The sequence below is a fragment of the Ctenopharyngodon idella genome, chromosome 15, assembly GCF_019924925.1.
Source record: "Ctenopharyngodon idella isolate HZGC_01 chromosome 15, HZGC01, whole genome shotgun sequence".
NCBI classification, from domain to species: domain Eukaryota; kingdom Metazoa; phylum Chordata; class Actinopteri; order Cypriniformes; family Xenocyprididae; genus Ctenopharyngodon; species Ctenopharyngodon idella.
In genome coordinates, this window is record NC_067234.1 from 7,284,130 (window position 1) to 7,306,725 (window position 22,596).

Genomic DNA, 22,596 nt, shown 5'->3' on the forward strand with positions numbered 1-22,596 from the left:
TAATCGCAGCACTTAACTTTAAAGTAAAATGTTTAAAAGTGCACTTGAGTGTGCTAAGAAATATAGTCATTGAAGTGTACACGTAAGTGGCTTTTTATTTAAGTACACTTAAGTGGCTTATTTATATTCTCTGCAAGTACCAATTTTTTAAATATACTTTTAACATTTAAAGTACACTACACTACAAGTGCACATTCAATACAATTAAGTGCACTTCTTTTTCACAAGGGTAAGATTCTTCAAAACTCACATTTTGTAGACAAAAGTAACATACAATTTTGTAACTAAATGAAAGTGAGTAAATGTTCATTTTCAGCTGACCTATTCCTTTAAGAATACGAAGAAACATTCAGAAATTCCATAATCATGTCCATGGGACACACAGAAAAAAAAAAAGAAAAAAAAATCAGTGCATTTCACAACCTGGTTGATTGAAGATTCGCTTAGCATTCGCTAACCCTAAAGATAAATATAATCCAAGCAGACACCCAAGGAACCTCAACAGAGTAGAATGTTCCTCTGCATTCAGGTAGTTGGTTTGACATTTCAATATTTCATTCAGAGCTTTCGAATTAATTGCTTTATGAGTGAAATACATTTACAAGTCTGATATTACATTGACACCAACCTTCAAATGTATCATTTAGTTTACATTATGTACTGTGAAATGACATTTGTAACGCACCTTCCTAACCTGAGCTAGATCTCTGACTGAGACAGGAGGTAATGATACTCTGAGAATGAGCAGGAAATAAAATTCACCAGTACAATGGTATCAGCCATCATGGTTTGTAATGGCAACAACGATTTTTACTCTCTGTTTGCACAAATAAGGCTAAATAACGCAAACTAATAATGATTTTATGTTCTTATGAAAATCAATCATGGTCATTTGAGCAACTCACAAAAATGTAATCACTAATAGCTGCACTACTAAGTACACTTGGACATAAAATAAAATAAAATATTTTCCCCTAAAGACATTAAGTAATGGAACATTCATGAACAATATGACTTCCTATCTACTGTTCACATAGATTGAATCCAGACTTTTACCTCAACGTCAGCAAGAATGTAAGTGCATATATAAATACAAATGATCCACCTAATATACAAGTTGTTGTAGGACATTCAGGGAAGATAAACACAGGTGCAGTTTGAATACTTTCTGGTTCTTATTCATGACTAGAGAACTTCCTGTATTGAGACCATGCCTTTGACACTGTAGACCCTGAATGTATTACAATACACAAGAAATCTCTGTAGAGGCCTGCGTTTTCATTTCAAGAAGTGAGGTACTCATGATAGCGCGTTGCAAACTTAAAATGCTAACGCTATGCTCTGTAGTACTTTCGCAAACCTTCAGTTTAATATTATGCAGCCAGGTCTCTTCAAAGTAGGGCAAATACCCTCAGTAGTGTCCACATGTATGCGGTTAAGCATGTTATCTGGGTTAGAGCAACCGGAAGACTTATGATACATTCTGTACAGAGAAGAGGAACATAAACAGCCATGACTGAGACCTCTGGCGTCAAGTTTACAGGCAGTTCTTATGGTGTAATGCATTCTGGAAATTTCTGTAAACAAGGATAGTTGAGATGAAGGGATGATGATCGTTTTCCCTCACAAACATGACTGAGAAGACGAAGGTAAAGATGGCAGGTTGACGTTTTGTACTGTAAGTCGTTTACACTACTGCATTGTCAGTTCATGCTAATATTAGCATCCTTGTATAGTGGTTACAACATGTGGATGAACCACCTTAAAAAGTTTAAGTACATTTTAAAAATCACGTTTGCATCAACATTTAACCTCCTAGACTACATAACTATTAGTTGGCATCCTGTTTTGACAAAGTATTTACCTCAGTTGAATGATATGTCCATCCTAAACTTGCCTGTAAAGCCTGTGTTTTCCTGTTGAGTGTGTTGAGTACAGTAATGCCTCAGCTTGCACAGAAGGTTGCTGGTGGGTGGCTTTCCTTTGAAAAAGGCAAATATTTCTAGTAAAACTGGTATATATGTTGTCCTGATCAATCTTTGGAAAAGCTTGAGACCATAGGCAAAGGTTGGAGAACAAACACGATGATGTCCTGTTCAAACAGAAAACCTCAGCACAAGCCCAAAGGCCAAATCCATCAGAATAGAAGGTACAAAAAAATGCACATTTCAAAATGGCCTGTGAAACATCATAATGCACAACATTGTGATGGACACGATAAAGTCTTAAAGCAAAGAAAAGGAGCATAATGTTCCTTTTCTGTTCTCTATAATGTAGGATCATGTTTGTGTAATCAGTCCTACTTTACCCGAACCCCGAACCCTTTACCCTTTATTCGAATCTGCATCTCCGGCATTGGAGGTGGGTGCACTAACAAAAACGTTAAAGACCACAGCCTCTAGCGTCAGTCGCTATTGCACCTCTTGAGGCCAGGGGAGTGAGGTTTACTCGCACAGCTCTTAATAGCTTGCCACCATTACACCCCCTAAACCTCACTCCCATCCGAGTCACGGCACCAAAGGTAATCAGTCCTACTCGACACGTTCTGAGCGAGACTTGAACTGGCATCTCCGGCATGGGGGGTAGGCACGCTAACAAGGACCCTAAAGACCAGTCTCCAGCGTCAGTCGCCAGCACACCTCTTGAGGCCAGGGGAGTGAGGTTTACTTGCACAGCTCTTACTAGCTTGCCTCTGTTACATTTGTTCATTTAACAACTTTAACAAATGCGTATTACAAACTGTTTTCATGGAACACAAAAAGAGAAATTTTGAAGAATGTGCTGGTTGCTCTTTTCCATGCAATTACATTGAATGGGGACTGATGCTTTCAAGCTTCAAAAAGAACAAAAAACACCATAAAGGTGTATTAAAAGTGATCTATACAATTTGTGCACTACATTTCAAGACTACTAAAGTCATACGGCTGTGAGAACCGGCCAAAATCTTACTGGTCATAATTCTTGACATCTTTCCTTGGTCTTTGGGAGAAAAATAGCAATGTCCAATTGGTGAATGAATTGTTCTTTTGAGTTTGAATGAATTGGTTGTTAATTAATTGGTTGATCCAGTTGCTAATAAATGATCTGTTGTGCATTTCCCATACAACAACATAACTCGCTGCGTAACTACCATAGTATGATGCATCTTTGGAGGAATCAACTAGCCTTGTCATGACTGTTTCCCAAAATTGTAGTAACTTTTTCTCACATCTGTCATTAAAACCACATTGGTTCAACAATAAAGAGCAGTTGTTTATGATGTCCAGGTGGTGGAGTAATAACTACTAATAATTCTCTTCAAGATGTAATTATTGTCAGATCATTGCTGTAAATAATGAACATAGCATCTGAGGTCTACTTTTGTTCTTCATTGTTTTGCTTTATTTCCAGATGTTTGATTCAATTGCGGGTTCCCTCTTACCTCACTTCCTGGGGCACATGTGCATTCTTTAAAAACACAGCTTTCATTCTCTTGATGAACTAAAATACGTAGAATGAAATTGGAATATATGTGGAATGAAAGATATAGAATGTATTGCATGTTGCTTGCTTATTTTGCTCAAGAGCAGATCTGCTTAAGTCCACGTCATATTAACAAGAAACTATGCTGCTAACCACAGGTCGAGAGCTGTAGTACCGGCCACGCAACTTTGCGATGCTGTTTGTAAATGTTCGTTGGGACTATGTTTTCAGGAAACAGAAACGTTGAACTAACTTGGACAGAACTTGCGTCCATAGTTGGCTAACAATTCTTTTGGGAAATGCACCACTGATCGATTCTTTCACGAATAGGACTGATTTTGTGAAGATTATGAGTAAACTTTAATTTGACTTTCATGCATTGTTTTAAAGCTTGAAAACTTAAGTCCCCATTAATTGTGTGAAAAAAAGCAACAATGGCAATTTTTTTTAAAAATTCTCCATTTATGTTTCACATAAGAAAGTCAGTCATGCAGGTTTGGAATGAGTAAATAATGACAAAATGTTTAATTTTTGGGTGAACTCCCCATATACATGCCTTCAACTATGCTCCAACTCAAACTCATCACTGATCACTGTATCAAAGCCTATCAATATTCAGTAAGAGCAACTTACAAAGAATACAGTAACACTGAACAGTAAGTTGAGATGTGATGAAACAGAAAACGCACTGGTGTAAGAGGCGTGGGAGCATCTTCCGTTCCATCCAATCAGAATCCACATGATGAGAAATATAAGTTAAAGATACAAAAAAAGAACAAAACAGAGTGTGAAAGGCAGATAATTGGACACTCATCTAGGGAAGGGCTGTTGTCGGGAGGGTGAAGCGGGACTAGAGGCCGGTCGATGAAGGGGCGACTGGGTGGGAGACATTCGAGGGCTCAACTCGCCCGTTTGAAGACGCCACAGAAGCTCTTCGTTGGTGCGACTCAGTCGCTTCTTCTCGTTGCTCTCTTTCTCAACGTACACCTGCAGATTGGCATTTTCCTCTGACAGTTGCCTGGTAGAACAGAGGAAACAACTAATGAGAATTCTTCTGTAGCTTTAGGCCACATACACAATGTAAAGTTTTAGGAGTGACAACCACATTTAAATACAGGAGTGAATCCCCTAAATTATCATTCTGTTTTTGTACGGAACACAAATCAAAATTGTGATGATTGACAACGTGGTAACCAACGTTCTGGGGCTCGTGCATTTCGTATCCTTGGTCTGTATATCAAACACGCTTGCACTCATTAGTATGAAACTCGGTACACGTATAGACCTCATCGGTAACTTTCATGCTCTAAGTTATACGCCAGCTCAACAGGAAGTCCGTTATTATGGGTTGTTTGAAAAACGCATGCTCTGGAATTTGATATACTCCTCCTAGGTGATTAATCCGATCACCACCAAACTCGGTCAGAATGAAGTCAAGACATTGAGGATGTAAACTGCCAGCAGATTTTTGATATCTCAAACGGTTTGGCCGTGGCGAGGCAACAAATTTATGGCGAGAAAAGGGAAACAGGAAATGTGTTATAACCTCTGCATACATTGATTGATTTTTATGAAACTTCAGCTGTGTGTTCGTTGTAGGAGGCTGATCACATGAATGTGACTATTGTGAGTCAAAGTTATAGCGCCACCAACTGGCAGCAGGAAGTGTGTTACTTTCAAAATGCTTTAAGATCACCCTCTAATTTTTACCCAATTTGCTTCAAACTTCATTAGAATAATGTCAAGACATAACAAATGTAGACCTGTAAAAATATTTTTAATATTTTTCAAACACTGTTGCCATAGCAACAGATCAAACTTCAATATTTGTTTTGGATGGGTTTGAAACACTTAGCATGCTTCAAATTGCATGAAACTCGACTCATATGTCAGGATTGTCATCCAGTAGGCATGGGCAAAGCCTCAGAAACAGGCAGGAAGGAGGGCCTCTATACCTTTTGAAAAAAGTGGGGGGTTAGTTTAACCTACAGTCACCAAACACATATTGTTCTCATTAAGCCGGACAACTTTCTAATTTACAGTCATTAGCTCTGACCAACAGGAAGTCCGATATTTTGGTTTGAATGTGGATTTTTTCACCCTCTCTCTCAGGTAATTTTCACTTGATTTTATAAAAGTGGCTGTTTAAAATAAACTTACATAAGTGAGCAGAAAAATTACCTTATGACATGTACCTTACTATTACCTATTACCTAGACATGTACCTTACTATTACCTGAGACTGATATTAAAATCGTCTTTGCAGGTTCTGTGATTTGGCTCTATTTATTAATTTTATTTTATTTTATTTTTTTCATCGTATACCACACATATGGAAATTAAATGAAAGCATGCTTTTGGAGCATAAGACTGGTGCACAAACGATAGTTCAGGGAGGTCAAAAAAAACACATGAAGAGAAGTGTTACGATAATACAACATCAGCAATCACAGACATTTGCATTAGACTGGATTAGATTTCTCAGAGCACTGTGGAGTTTGGGCAAATAACAGTATATAATTTGCTCTGTAATTTTTATAGAGGTTGTCTGAGAAAAACACAGACATGGCAGATTAGGATGATATTCTGCACTTATTTGGAATTGACCTATGACATTCTATGACATGAAATTCATCTAAATTTAAATGATCTCATGGATGTGGCTGTTGTGGTTTGTGATCATATGGGCACGAGCTGCTGCAGTAAATGTGGTGTGTTCAAATAACTTTGACATAGTCCTTTTATGTTTACCCGTTTTAAATGCCTATTGCTCGCTGTGCAGAGTTGCCCTGAATCCACCGGGTTGGCGGTGCCACCGGGCTTGGGCCTGCAATCGCTGCTTGCAGCTATATTGTTTTGTTTATGCTTGGAAGGCAGCTTCGTAGACCGCACTCTTTTGTTTGCTCATAATGCGATCAAGTTTATGGAGATATTAAAGTTGAGAAGGTGCAGGTCGCAATATTTTGGGTCTTATTTTCAATATGAATCATTTGAACTTTGGTTTACTATGGGCTTGTTCACTGTTTTTTTAACAAGATCTGGCAATTCAAGACTCGTAAATCTTTCCCCGTGGTTTTCTTGCACCGTACACCTACAGAAGACAGAAACATCTCTGATACACGTTTAAATACGTCATTAACAACTAACTGTTTAGTTTGGTTCGATAGCACTTTATTTTACAGTCCTGTTCCCCATGTACATTCTATGTACTTGTTATAGTAATTGCAATAACTGGGTAATAATTAAGTTACTAACCCTGAACCTACCCCTAAACCTAACCTTAACCTATGTAGTAACCTTATATTACCCAGTACTTTCTTAGTTAAGTAAACTATAAGTACACGTACTGTAAAATACGTGCAACCTTTGGTTCTATACACTTAAATGTAAAATGTGGTTGTCACTCCTGTAAATTACTAAACTTTGTGTGTACAGAACAGGATTAAACACTAAAAGGTGAATTGACAACCAAATTTAATTGCAGTGTGAACGTGGCTTAAAGTAGTCATAGTAAGGAAATCACAATTTCATTGCACTTTTGAAATTAGAGTTTCTGTCATGACAACTCTCGGAGTGTTTGGCATGGTAATGGATATGAAAATGTTGATATGTTTAGTCTTAGCCGAACAGATCTGCTATGCTGCTGCTGCTGTAAAGCAAGTATGGGACTTGCTGCTGCCAATACATACACGACACACTGCTGTGAGCAAATAAGTGTACATTAATTACCCTTAGCAGATCTGTACAGGTGGAGCTGGGAAGCTGAAGGGTTTCTGAAAGCGCACTGCAACTGCTACAGAAAATGCTGACCAAGTATCTGAAGGTTGAGCAGCGAGCTCATTGGCTTCTGATACAGCAGGAACCAATCAGCTGTGCCCAATAGAGAATGATGTAATTGCAAGCAGATTGAGTTAAAGACCTATCAGCCTGCACCATCTAGAGTTTCATGACAGAACTTTGTATTTCATTTATTTCCTACTCAATATCTTAAGTTGTATAAACTAGAAATGTTTTATAAAGACCTGGACATTGCAAGGTTGCGGTCAATCCTGTCTTTAAGGTCTTCATTTTGCTGCTGTAACACCTGAATACGCTCCTCCAACAAAACATTCTTTTGAGCCTGTGCAAAAACATGACAATCACACTAAATCACTGAAATCACTGTGACATTTCTACTTTCAAAGGAGAACTTAGTGCTTTATTCCTCATTATATAAATTCAAATGAGATGGAAACTCCAGTCATACCAAAGGACATAAAAAGTGTTTAATTCTACAGGGGGGTTTCCTCACGGGGGGGTCAACAATGTATCCTGTTAATACTATATTGTTATTGGACACTTTTTGGGGAGACAGACACATCTGCATATAGATCTGCATATAGATGTTTTTGCTTGATAACACATTCACACTGATTGTTTCAGTATAAGTTTAAAAAATATAAGAAGAATATCGTATTGGCTAGCGAAACTTTAGAACAACTTTAAAGACCCCATGAAATCTGTCCTATGTTGATCGATTCCATTTTGAAATAAAAGTGTGGGTGGGACATATGGAACAGGTGGTCTTATTTATATATAAAAAAAAAAAAAAAAAACTATGATTGGCTACTTTCTGATTGGCAGGGGAGGGACATTCTTATTCTATAGAGTTGATCTGTGTAGTGCAACATGAGTCATCAATATTTTTGGCCTATTTTCCTATATAAAAAAAAAAGGCAATTTTACACATATCTGCTAAACTAAACTTTTGTTTATGAGTACAGGGAATAAAAGTCACAAAAAATCCAATTTCAAGGAGTCTTTAATAATTAAAGCTATCTCCAAGCTATCTCTTTCTCCATTGCAATTCACCATTTTTTCCAGTTCTGAAATTTTGAGCTCCTGTTGATGAATCTGCTGATTCTTCATCTCCAGAACCTCTTTTAGACTCTTCAGGTCCTCCTCAATATGCTGATATGGAGCAAGAGCATCCTGTACACACAAACACAAAACACAGATTCAAACTACTATATATCTGTATCACATAACTAACAAGCTTCCCAGTGGTAAATGCTACTTGAGATGCCATTCATGACCAATTTTTAACTAGGAAACTCATATTTACGATAGTACCGATAGCACGTAAAGGCAGCATTAGTATATGTAAACTGTGTGTTTACACAGCTTTTTAAAAATGACGGATGTCGGTGTTTTGCATGGGTTTGGCCAATCAATGTACACTTACGTCACTGGTAGTTCCTATTGTGCTGGGTTAGACCCTACTTTGAAGTAGGAGCTCATTTAGTTCCCCCAAAAGGTGCTCCTATAACTAAAATTGTTCCCAGTTCCTGCAGTGTGAACACGGGTACTTCCGCCAATAGTTGAATAGAAAACATTCCTCTGGTGCAAAAGCCACTTATAAAAACGTTGCAAAAACCTCCTTTTAGGAACCTTTATTTTTAATAGTGTAGTGAAGGAAATAAAGAAAATAAGTCCAGCATGCAAACTCCTTCAATACTGTTTAAAAAGCATCCCAGAATGTCCAGAGTATGGCGAGGTGTAATCTAGACAAAGGATGGTGACCCAAAAATAAACATTGTGCAATCATTCACCCTCATTCCAGATCTGTATAAATATCTTTCTTTACAGAGGACAAAATTTGCAAATAAACAAATAAATAAATAAATAAATAAAATAAAATAAAGACAGAATTTTCTGGGGATGAACTTTTCTCTAAATACCTCTGGCCAAACACAAAACAAAAGAGAACATCAAGAACAGTACCACTATCTGCTCATCTGTGCTTCTGCGCAGTGCTTCTTCAAAACGCTTGGCCCGGTCTCGCAGAGAGCGGTTCTGAAATGTCAACGTATCCACCTGATCCTAAACACAGCACAGAAACACACACTCTTACACGTGCCATCATAAAGAAAAGGGGAAAAAAACACTATACAACACATGTTGGCATTCAGAGTGAGGACATACAGTACCTGCAGTGAGAGTCTGAGTTTCTCAAATTCCTCTTCCATTGACTTCTTTTGCTGCTCATGTGCCATCTTCAGGTCTAAAAAGAAACAACCAGTTCAAGTTAGTAAGAACACAATGATGAAGAAGAACACACAGTTTAGATTCAACTGTCTGTAGTGATGTTGTTAAGCAGAAGTCACCAGAGCTCTCTTAGTGGGCCAAACCTATTTGCTATTATAGACTTTCTAGCCCAAATAATGCTGTCTAAGTAGGCAGCTCACTGGGTTTTTAGGCTCTGTTTCCACCTGGTATTAAAGGGTTAGTTCACCCAAAAATGAAAATTATGTCATTTATTACTCACCCTCATGTCGTTCTACACCCATAAGACCGTTGTTCATCTTCAGAACACAAATTAAGATATTTCTGATAAAATCCGATGGCTCAGTGAGGCCTCCATTGCCAACAAGATAATAACACTTTCTATGCCCAGAAAGCTATTAAAGACATGATGAACGAAGGTCTTATGGTCGTAGAACGACATGAGGGTGAATAGTAAATGACATAATTTTCAGTTTTGTGTGAACTAACCCTTTAAGATGCATTTTGGTCGATCGGATCGCAAGTGGATGATGCTAACTACAGGTGTAAATGGGGTGTAAAAAGTTTTAAGCTTGTCTACTTTCGACCACTTACAGAGGTAGTCAAAAATGCATACGACTGGATTGCTTTCGTAGTGGAAACACACATGTGGTTGAATGTGTTCGAACATCTGCTAAAGATGCCTGACTTAATGCGCAAACATTATGGAAAGTGCGCTAGCCAGACGGGATTTAAACTTTGTCAGATGAAGACCCAAGTTTGGTTTGAAGACGAAAAACGTACCAAGCACAATGTTCTCTCAACATTCTTGATTTCTAACACACACTCACCACGTTCAGCTGTCAAAGCTGCTGCTCTCTGTAAGTTTGTCTGTCGTCACGGGCGCATTCATATGTAAATTGCACAAACTTATTTTGTCCATTAGATCGACAGATCTGAAAAAACCCATACATTTACCTGCCCATAGACTCTCCTCTCAAAGAAATCAGGACAGAAGCGGTTGAAAATGGACAAAAGAGATGGATTAAAATACCAGGTGTAAACATGTCTCCCTCATCGTTGTGATCCGATTGACCAAAACGCATCTTAATTAATACCAGGTGGAAAGGGGTCTCCCTCATCGCTGTTATCCGATCAACCAAAACGAATCTTAAAGGGTTAGTTCACCCAAAAATGAAAATTCTGTCATTACTTACCCACCCTCATGTCGTTCCACACCTGTAAGACCTTTATCTTCAGGACACAAATTAAGTTGTTGTTTTTTTTTTTTTATAAAATCCGATGGCTCAGTGAGGCCTGCATTGCCAGCAAGACAATTAACACTTTCAATGCCCAGAAAGCTACTAAAGACATATTTAAAACAGTTCATGTGACTACAGTGGTTCAAATTTAATGTTATGAAGCAACGAGAATACTTTTTGTGCGGCAAAAAAACAAAATAACGACTTTATGACAATATCTAGTGATGGGTGATTTCAAAACACTGCTTCATGAAGCTTCAAAGCTTTATGAATCTTTTGTTTTGCATCAGTGGTTCGGAGCATGTATCAAACTGCCAAAGTCACACCCCCCAGTGGTGAACCACTGAAATTTCGAAACACTTATCATGTAACGAAGCCTCGTTTACTGAAATCACATGACTTTGGCGCTCTGAATCCCTAATTCGAAACAAAAAATTCGTAAAGCTTCGAAGCTTCATGAAGCAGTGTTTTGAAATCGCCCATCACTAGATATTGTCATAAAGTCATTATTTTGTTTTTTTGGCACATAACATTAAGGTTGAACCACTGTTGTCACATGAACTGTTTTAAATATGTCTTTAGTAGCTTTCAGGACATTGAAGGTGTTAATTGTCTTGAGCCATCGGATTTTATGAAAAATATCTTCATTTGTGTTCCGAAGATGAACGAAGGTCTTACGGGTGTGAAACGACATGAGGGTGAGTACTTAATGGAAAATTTTTCTTTTTTGGGTGAACTAACCCTTTAATACCAGGCGGAAACAGGGCCTTAGACACGTTCGCTTTGATTCCTGGGAGTGTGATGGATGTGTCTGTCAGCAGGACTCACTCTTGATGGTTCTGGTGTGTTCTTCCTGTAAAGTGGCCAGTGTGGCACCATGAGTCGCTTCCATCTCCACCATGGCCGTCTCATGGTTTTCACTCATCTCCTCGATCTAACAACAAAAACGGTTGACAACTTTTAAAAGGTGCTCTGGAATACTGGATTCTGAATAGTCAAATGCAGCAATTTCTGTATAATGTATATTTGGCTGGCGTTGTGAATTTGTGTCAAAGTTCACCAAACTTAAATCCGACGCGGAATTCGCATAGGGAAATATCTTTTGAAGTTTATAAGGCAAAATTCATCATTCCCATTGAAATTACTGAATCTCGCTTACACGTACGCTACGGTACGGGGCGCTGATTTCATCACCAGCATACAGTAGTACGCACATACTGTAGACGCACAGTCAGATTTTTCAAACCACGTGTACTCTGTATGCTCAGCTCGCACATGTGCCTTTGCACTAATTAGTTTGTCCACAAGATGGCAACACTGCATAGATGGCAACAACCAATATTTCACAGTCGAAAAAAGAATCTGATGAGATGGAACAACTACAATAGCATTGATGAGCATTTGTGTGAGGAGGTTTAGAGATACACAAAACTAATTTGAATGATTTCAATTACATTTTTATCAGTCACTTTTATCACTTTTGAAGAGCAATAGCACAGACACTGGAGAAGGATGAAATGAGTGAACTTCTGTGTTGCAGTATATTTTCAAAAGCTGTGCGTTTGCTTCAAAACTGAAGTATACTTTGGGTTACTTTTCAGACTACTGGGTTACCTTCCAGGCTTTCTTAACTCCAGCTGAGCCTTCACACCATGCACTCCTTTGTGTATAATGCTAAAATAAAAGCCTCTTCAAGGTGTGTCAAAGATAATCTCAGTCTTTACACCCTGTTACTTCCTCATTTCACCTGTTCCTGGTGCTGGGAACGTAGCTGCACCAGGTGGCTGTTCTGTTGTTGCTGGAGTCGCTGTATCTCAGAGTTGTGCTCCTCTACCAGTCTCTCCTCTAGGGCCTTGAGCTTCTGCTGTTGCTCCTCTTGGAGTCCTTTCAGCTCCCGCTCAAAACTCTGCTCCAGCTGGGCCTTCTCACCCTGCAGACGCTCCCAGCGCTGAACACTGACCACTAGAGTGATAGAAAATTGTTTGTTATGGGCAGTGAAAGGACATGCTTAACCTTCAGAAAATGTTGATCGACTATAGCTACAAACCAACATTTGGTGTCAAAATTGCCAGTGTGTGTGAAAGATTTATATATGCTAAGTTTTCAGATATTCGGGTGAAGAAATGTAATAATATACATTTTATTTTCTATTCAATATACAGGTGCTGGTCATATAATTAGAATATCATCAAAAATTTGATTTATTTCACTAATTCCATTCAAAAAGTGAAACTTGTATATTATATTCATTCATTACAAACAGACTGATATATTTCAAATGTTTATTTCTTTTAATTTTGATGATTTTAACTGACAACTAAGGAAAATCCCAAATTCAGTATCTCAGAAAATTAGAATATTGTGAAAAGGTTCAACTTTGAAGACACCTGGTGCCACACTCTAATCAGCTAATTAACTCAAAACACCTGCAAAGGCCTTTAAATGGTCTCTCAGTCTAGTTCTGTAGGCTACACAATCATGGGGAAGACTGCTGACTTGACAGTTGTCCAAAAGACAACCATTGACACCTTGCACAAGGAGGGCAAGACACAAAAGGTCATTGCAAAAGAGGCTGGCTGTTCACAGAGCTCTGTGTCCAAGCACATTAATAGAGAGGCGAAGGGAAGGAAAAGATGTGGTAGAAAAAAGTGTACAAGCAATAGGGATAACCGCACCCTGGAGAGGATTGTGAAACAAAACCCATTCAAAAATGTGGGGGAGATTCACAAAGAGTGGACTGCAGCTGGAGTCAGTGCTTCAAGAACCACTACGCACAGACGTATGCAAGACATGGGTTTCAGCTGTCGTGTCAAGCCACTCTTGAACAACAGACAGCGTCAGAAGCGTCTCACCTGGGCTAAAGACAAAAAGGACTGGTCTGCTGCTGAGTGGTCCAAAGTTATGTTCTCTGATGAAAGTAAATTTTGCATTTCCTTTGGAAATCAAGGTCCCAGAGTCTGGAGGAAGAGAGGAGAGGCACACAATCCACATTGCTTGAGGTCCAGTGTAAAGTTTCCACAGTCAGTGATGGTTTGGGGTGCCATGTCATCTGCTGGTGTTGGTCCACTGTGTTTTCTGAGGTCCAAGGTCAACGCAGCCGTATACCAGGAAGTTTTAGAGCACTTCATGCTTCCTGCTGCTGACCAACTTTATGGAGATGCAGATTTCATTTTCCAACAGGACTTGGCACCTGCACACAATGCCAAAGCTACCAGTACCTGGTTTAAGGACCATGGTATCCCTGTTCTTAATTGGCCAGCAAACTCACCTGACCTTAACCCCATAGAAAATCTATGGGGTATTGTGAAGAGGACGATGCGATATGCCAGACCCAACAATGCAGAAGAGCTGAAGGCCACTATCAGAGCAACCTGGGCTCTAATAACACCTGAGCAGTGCCACAGACTGATCGACTCCATGCCACGCCGCATTGCTGCAGTAATTCAGGCAAAAGGAGCCCCAACTAAGTAATGAGTGCTGTACATGCTCATACTTTTCATGTTCATACTTTTCAGTTGGCCAAGATTTCTAAAAATACTTTCTTTGTATTGGTCATTAGTAATATTCTAATTTTCTGAGATACTGAATTTGGGATTTTCCTTAGTTGTCAGTTATAATCATCAAAATTAAATGAAATAAACATTTGAAATATATCAGTCTGTGTGTAATGAATGAATATAATATACAAGTTTCACTTTTTGAATGGAATTAGTGAAATAATCAACTTTTTGATGATATTCTAATTATATGACCAGCACCTGTATATGGTGTTTGCACATTTTGCAACACTGTTAGCAAAATTTGAGATTTAAATTTAAATTTTAATTCTAACATATAAAAAACCCTGATTTGTATGATCTTGTAATTTTATAACAATAAATATTAAATGACCAACATTTATCACATTTTTAAAAACATTCACCAAAATAGGTACCAAGGTTAAAAGTAACAGGGTTACACATTTAGCATAAATAAAGCTGTCACTCAGGCAGGCAATTTTGACACCAAATGTTTTATTAATATTCTGAATTAAATTTTATGTTTATATTTTGCTTTCATTTTAATTTCAGTTAAAATTTTAGTCATTATCATTTTTAGAATTGTTTTTTTTTTTTTTTTTTTTTATATATGTCTATAGTTTTTATAAATGTTTATTTGTTTAGTTTTAGTATTTTTTAGTTCTTTTTTTAGTTCAAGTTAAACTAAAAACAAGTTTATGCTTTTGTATATTTATTTTTTATTTCAGTTAATGTTTATTTTACTTCAAGTAATGACTTTTTTATGACTTTTTTTAAATTTTAGTTTCAGTTATAAAAGTAACCATGGCTCTTGATGAACTTAAATTTACCATAATTTAAGGAAAAATATTTGTATGAATAACTTGGGTATTGAAAGAGATTATTTACTTGTCTTATTGACACACTATAGAAAGAGACCAAGTCATGTTTCTTGGGTGTCACAATTTTAAGGAATAGCATATTTTTCATTATAAGGTAAAATCATGCTGTAACAGGGTTGCATGCAAAATAACACAGACAAATACAGTGTATTTGGTCATTAAAAATTGGTGAAAAATTATCATTCAAAATTATGGCATTGCATGGTTTTATATGAGATATTTGATGAATTTACAACTAGCTGCTTTTCATGCTAGTTTAATTGTATATTACAAAATAGTTTACCTACCAAATATAATACTTCATGACCATGTGCCACTAATACTTCCCAACAAAATAAAAAATTAAAAATCATGGGACACCAAAGTGTACCATATTTGTAGAGTCACGTAATCTGAGAAGGCCAGTTTTGTTTTTTTATTTTTTGAGTGGTTGACCTCATTCTGACATTTGTGAGTATGCTGCAGCACAAGTGGGAGACATGAGATCACTGTTGTGTGTGATGTCTAGAGGAGACTTACCCACTTCATCCCTGATCCTGGATAACTGCAGGGATAACTCCCTCTCCTTCACAGCAGCACTCTCGCTCTGGAAAATACACAGAGAGATACACAAATGTGTTATGAATAGCTCCACACTGAATCTGCAAGCTCACATGAGTGTAGGCAGGGCTGCATTAAGACTATAAGGGGCCCCTGAGCTTTACCTCTTGAGGGGGCCCTTCATCCACCAGAACTATTACCTACATTCACTTAATCTTCTTAGTTATCAGCCTTTTATTTTGCATGAATAAATGCCATTGCCAAAACATCCAAACCAATAGGTCTGTCATAAAATATAAATATCACTGCATGAACTATATATTGGCACATAGTCCAAACTATTTGCACAGGCTACTTACAGTACTTAGAACTACTGCCTACATCAGATCCATCTTCTTCTCAAATCAGCCTTTTGTTTTGCGGAAGTAAATGCAATAAATCTGTCATGCAACATTTCACTCGGTTTTATAATTTCATATTAAAATATACAAAAATGTTCCTTTTTGAACCCTTTTTTATAATGCTGAAAATGTAATCAGATCATGGGGGTTAACTTACAAAAGTTTGCTTAAGCTTTTTCAGGACAAAAAATAAATAAATCTGTTATGACGTCGGAAAAGTCTAAAATAAAATACACATTTTCGTGATTTTATGCCGCTTCAGATTTGGTTTCTGTGCTGCTTTTCCATGTAAAGATGCCTAATGAACGTTTTCAGAAACTGTGAGCAATTGTTTGTATTTTTATTGGACTTCAGACAGAACGTTACTGATGATTGCAGAGTTCAGTGAGTGAAGGGTCACATAGGTCGAGAAGTACAGCGCTGCACCACGTCTTTAAAATTCAAACATTGTTTTCTATGGGACAGTTCACACAGAACGTGTTTTTACTTTGAAAAACACAAGACGTGGGCAGTTTCTGTGGCTTGACTAAGTTATAGCCTATGCTTCATATAGAGACCTATAATAATATAGATCGTGCTTTTGTCTTTCCGTTTGTTCTATTTTTTTTTAAACACCGAACTTCAAACTCATCAATGCCATTTCTTTTTTTGTTCATTCTTGAAGCAAACTTTTGCCTGTTTGGTTTAAATTTAACGGTTTTGGGCTGCTGTTTTGAACTGAAAGCGACACGTCCAGTGTGTGATACCTGTGAGTTGCCTGCTGCTACACGTCTTGACACACTTCAAGCGCAGGACTTGAAACACCTGCACATGTATTCAAAGCAAAGCAATGTCAAAGGGACAGTCAACACATTACAAAATGCGGTTATATTTTTTCTGGGATCACCGGGGCCCTCCCTCAGTCCGGGGCCCTGGGCTTAAGCCCAGGTAAGCCCGTGCATTAATGCGGCCCAGAGTGTAGGGGAAAATTATGCAGAGGAACTGATGTAAAATGTGTTCAACAGTGCTTAAAGTACCACAGTGAACGCGTTATAAAATGTTTCAAAAGTTTGTAATAAATAAACATTAGGGATGAAAAAAAAAATTTAAAAAAATCACTTTTTACCAAATAAAACATACCAGTCAAAATACCACTTTTAAGGGGTCTTATTATGCTTTTTTACATGTTCAACTTTCTTTAGTGTGTAATGTTGCAGTTTGAACATGAAAAAGGTCTGCAAAGTTCCAAAGCACAAAGTCACTCCAGAGGGAGTTATTCTCTAAATCAGTAAGCAGTGTTTCTGAACTCCCTGAAACGCCTCCATTGTAGTCTTGAGTTTTCTTCTAGGAACGAACATGTCACAATATTCCTCATTTAAATTATTTCCACCCCAAGGGGGCGAGTCCAGGTTGAGTTTGTTAGTGGTGTGTTGAAACTTGCGGTTATGGTACAGGGCGTGACATTTCCCAAACACACTTGAAGCAGTTGACCAATCACAACACACTGATCCAGCCGACCAATCAGAGCACATTGCACTTTTCAAAAGGAGGGGCTTAATAGAGACAGGAACTAAACAGGGGTGCGTTTCCCAAAAGCATCATTAGCCAACTATAGTAACAAGTTTCATCGTTACCAACACAGTTCAGCGATTTTCCAATGAACATTCGCAAACAGCATCGCACACCTATGTGGTTGTAACTACAGCTCTCAACCTGTGGTTAGCAGCATAGTTTCTTGTTAAAATGACATGTGGACTTAAATAGATCATGCTCTTGGGCACAATAACCAAGCAAACATTCAATACATTCTATATCTTTAACTCTAACTTTAAAAAAAAAACAATCAAGCTCCAGATAACCATGTCACAGACCTCTATCTGTGCTAATTACACTACAGTATCTGTTAATAACACACATTTACTCCAAAGTGACAGAACTAACCACATCTGTAACTGGCATGTTTGATGAGGCCACATCACAATAACATGCTAATGATCCATACTTGTTTATAAGAATCATTGCTAGCAAATGATACGGCATGAGTCAGCACTTTAACACAGCAGTCCTGAATCCTACACTCATTCAGCTCCAAATGCCAGCTGTAACATCTGCTGTTAAAAAAACACCTTCTAACCCTCTCATTCTGTATATCAACAAACAGCAGGGTCATGACCCCATGACCTCAGAAATGTCATCATTGTGTCACTTCTACAGCTCTCATCCAATCAGATTTTCCTCCAGCACACAACACATCACGCAGATCCCTAGAGTGTCTTTCCATGAATACTAATCTGACTGGCTCGTTCCTTACCTCAGCTACTTTCATTTCCTGCTGTGGAAGGTCTATAATAGTGAGAGCAAGGCGGTCTCAAGGACTCAGTCCCCACCTATAAAACAAAACATAAATCTGTAGGGCCTAACATTGTTACACCCCAACAAAGGGGTTACGCCTGAACATGCTTTAAAAATAATTATTATACATGGACTTTCTTATTAGTGTTGTCTGCTGCTGAGCATCACTATCAGCAATCAGACATTTACTATACTTCAAACTGTATGAAGTTAACCCGACATCTCTGTGATATTCTGTAACAATATGTTTACACTAAATAAACTAATATCTTTGTCTTGGCCCAGTAAGTATAGCAACATAATAGATACCATTCAGAGCCCATTAGCGCTCTCTAGCAATCATTCAAAACACGCTAGTGAACATATAGCAACATGCTAACAACCACTCAATGCAACCACATAGCAGTCCCCTAGCAAATAACATGAGATCAACCACTCACAACACCTTAGGGGCGTCTTTACAAAGCACTAGCAACCACGCAGAACACCCTAGAAAGCACAGGTAAATACAACACCGTGGCAACTACCCAGAAGACCCTAGCAATCACATAGCAATAGATAAACAACCACTCACAATACTTTATAGCAACCCAGAAAATCATAAAAATCCACATAGAAACTGCTCAGCAACACACACAAAAACTACTCACAACACCTTAGAAACCACATGACAATACCCTAACAACCACCCCGACCATATAGTAACCTGCAAACAACCACTCACAATACGTTGGCAACCACATAGCAACGCCCTTGCAACCATCCAGAAACATCCAACCACTCTAACATTATGGTGACAAGTTTTGCATTGGCAACACTGGCAAATGTCTTTAAAATCTAGTTAGTGGCATCATCAATGCTCATATCATGCAATGTCTCATATCAAATGCATAAATATGAAGAGGTCAATAAAGACCAAAAGTTCAATATAAAACAATAGAATTATGATATCAGACCACCTGCATCAAGTATCAGCAGTCAGGGTGGGGTGTTTCCCTCACCATAAGAGCACGTGTTTGTCTTCACTGACACCACACACACATACATACACACACACTTCCATCATCACAAAATATATATACAAGATGAATGTAGAATGAAGATTAAAAACCAGGTCTTATGCAAAAAGCATCACTGGTGCTACTTTAGCAAACAAGTCAGAGCAAGAAAGCAGTATCACACAATCATCCTGGTATTGTTTTACCGTAGTATCCGTACAGCATGTAGAATGGAGACACAGAGAGAGACATTGGCTCATGCTAGGGCAGAATGTAGCTTTATAAAAACCTGTCAGGGGAATACCATACGCACACCGCATGAGAAAGAGAGATGGGGCGGGGGGGAGTGTAGGACAGACAGACAGGCGGAGTTAGGAAGAATGTGATAGAAAAAGGCAAAAATCACCCAACAAACGGCCTTACCTCATCCTGTTTTTAGCCTGACTACTGCAACAATGAGTCGCGTGAGTCTTCGATTCTACACATGTTCTTCAGACAACCCCCCCAAGCTTCTCGCCCTCTCTCTCACACATACACACACTCGGAGATGTTGGGAGGAGGAGGGGTAAATGATGGAGAGATAGAAGAACAGGAGGATGAGATCAATAAAGAACAAAATAACGTGTGCATTGTCTGATACCACTGGGTCCACTGGGAATGAACACACATTTTCATACAAGCATCCAATCAGACGAAATAAAGCATTCCAAATGAAATATAATAAACAACATGTTCTATAGTGCAGTGGCAACATTACAACATTACAAAGTACAGTAATTGTGACATTTGTGGCTGTATGCAATAAATTATGCTTTAAAAAGGTCCTATGCAAAAATAAAACAAAATTAAAATTCAGTAAGGTAATTTAAGTGCTTTATGATTATGCAACAGACAGAAAAAAATAAATAAAACAAATCGCATTTGGAACAAGCTTCATGTGTTTGTTTGCTACATAACAACACCCTAGCAACCATCCAGAACACCCTAGAGACTGCACAGAAACACACCAACAACCACTCACAACCCTTTAGCACCCACAAAGTAGCAACACCCTAGCAACTACTCTCAACACCCTAGAGACTGCATAGAAACACATCAACAACCACTCACAACCCTTTAGCAACCACAAAGTAGCAACGCCCTAGCAACTACTCACAACACCCTAGAGCATAGAAACACACCAACAACCACTTACAACCCTTTAGCAACCACAAAGTAGCAACGCCCTAGCAACTACTCACAACACCCTAGAGCATAGAAACACACCAACAACCACTCACAACCCTTTAGCAACCACATAGCAATCCCCTAGCAACCATTCAGAACACCCTAGTGAACGCATAGTAACATGCAAACAAATGCTCACAATACCTTAGCAACCACATAATGCCACAGCAACCGTACAGTACACCTTAGCAATCGCATAGCAACACACAACCAATCACATGTTAGCAATGACACAGCAAACACCCAAAACACCCTAATGACAGCATAGCAACATGCTAACAACCACTCAGAACACTTTAGCAACTACATAGTAGTGACACCCTAGTAACCACCCACAACACCATGGCAACTGCAAAGAAAGACTCAAACAACACCTTATCTGATGAACACAATCTGAAAAAATCAGACAGTGGTTGTCAAGATCTGAAAAGTTCATAAAACACCATAGCAGTCTATAAAACTCACAACACCTTAGCAACTACATAAAGCCATAGCAACCATCTAGAACACCCTAGCAACCACATAGCAACATGCAAACAACCATTCATGACACTTTAGCAACAACATAATGCCCTGGAAACCACCCAGATCATCTTAGAAAACTCATAGCAACACACCAACAATCACTTACAACACTTTAGCAACCATATAGCAACACACTGGACACCATAGCAACATGCAAACAACTACCTTAGCAACCAAATAAAACCATCCAGAACACCTAACAATTGTTTTGCAACACAAATAAACACTCACAACACCTTAGCAATGCCAGAGAAACCACCCAAGACCCCCTAGTGAACGCATAGCAACATGCTAGCAACCACTCAGAACACTTTAACAACCATATAGCAACACCCTGGAAACCATACTGCAACTGCAACTGCAACCTCAAGCAACTGCATAGCAACACGCAAACACTCATAATGCCTTAGCAATGACATTAAAAAATTTCACAGCAACCATCCAGAACACCCTAGTGACCACATAGCATCAATCACTCAGAACACTTTCGCAATCAAAAAAGTAGTAACACCCTAGCAACCCCAACAAAACCATAGTAAGTGCACAGAAACCACACCCACTGACAATGCTACTAATACTTATATTTAAAAAACACAAAATATGGCTTGTCAATTTAATAGGTTTTAAGGTTAAGGGGTAAAGCTATCAAATTTGAAATAAAAATCCACATTCAAATGCAAAAATGGTACCTTTGATTTTTAGGTGAGCGTCAGTGGTGTATGAGATGCGATGATGATGTAAGAGTAGTTGTTGTGTTTTAATGTTTTTGTTAGCCTATCCAGTTGAACCCACTAGATGTAGCACTGATGTGTTGTTCATTCAAAACATTTTAGAAATAGAAGAAATAGAAATTTAAATAAATAATTGAATGTGGTGCATTAATATTTTGCTCACTGCGCCCTCTTGTGGCCTCAGGAGATGAGCCAAAAGCTTTTTTCTGAATTATTTTAAATTCGAATTTAATTCATAAACTCGTGTCGTTCCAAACCCGTAAGACCTTCGTCATTCTCCTACGCTGTTTATGTTCAGCGCTTCCAGGTTCTACGTCAGAATGCCAATTATTGGCCGGCTCCTGTGTCAGCATCAACACGCATGCGTCGTGCTGCTCACGTGAACAGCATCGGCCAATACTGAGCTGGCATTCTGACGTAGAACCTGGAAGCGTAAACAGCATCGGAAAATGACACAGACAAGAAGATATTGTTTAATAAAGTCGTTATTTTTGTTTTGTTTTTTTGTGCACAAAAAGTATTCTCCTCACTTCATAAAATTAAGGTTGAACGACTGCAGTCACGTGGACTATTTTAACAATGTCTTTAGTACCTTTCTGGACCTTGAAAGTGGTGGTTAAAGGTGCAATATTTAAGATTTTTGCAGTAAAATATCCAAAAACCACTAGGCCAGTGTTATATATTTTGTTCACTTGA

At 38.3% G+C, this 22,596-nt stretch overlaps 1 protein-coding gene across 3 annotated transcripts in view; it reads right to left on the reverse strand.

Annotated features, from left to right (window-relative positions):
- Positions 1-77: 77 nt before the first annotated feature.
- Positions 78-22,596, reverse strand: part of mtus2b (microtubule associated tumor suppressor candidate 2b) — a 64,481-nt gene continuing 41,962 nt past the window's right edge. For 2 of the 3 annotated variants that reach the window (XM_051863884.1, XM_051863885.1), the window contains exons 8-15: positions 15,667-15,733; positions 12,496-12,710; positions 11,577-11,682; positions 9,432-9,505; positions 9,226-9,324; positions 8,314-8,433; positions 7,485-7,582; positions 78-4,480 (exon numbers count right to left, since the gene is read on the reverse strand). In XM_051863884.1, coding sequence (XP_051719844.1) covers positions 4,273-4,480; positions 7,485-7,582; positions 8,314-8,433; positions 9,226-9,324; positions 9,432-9,505; positions 11,577-11,682; positions 12,496-12,710; positions 15,667-15,733 — 987 coding nt within the window. In that variant the 3' untranslated portion in view covers positions 78-4,272. The remainder of the gene's footprint in view (positions 4,481-7,484; positions 7,583-8,313; positions 8,434-9,225; positions 9,325-9,431; positions 9,506-11,576; positions 11,683-12,495; positions 12,711-15,666; positions 15,734-22,596) is intronic. The other variant, XR_007925254.1, reaches the window with a different exon arrangement.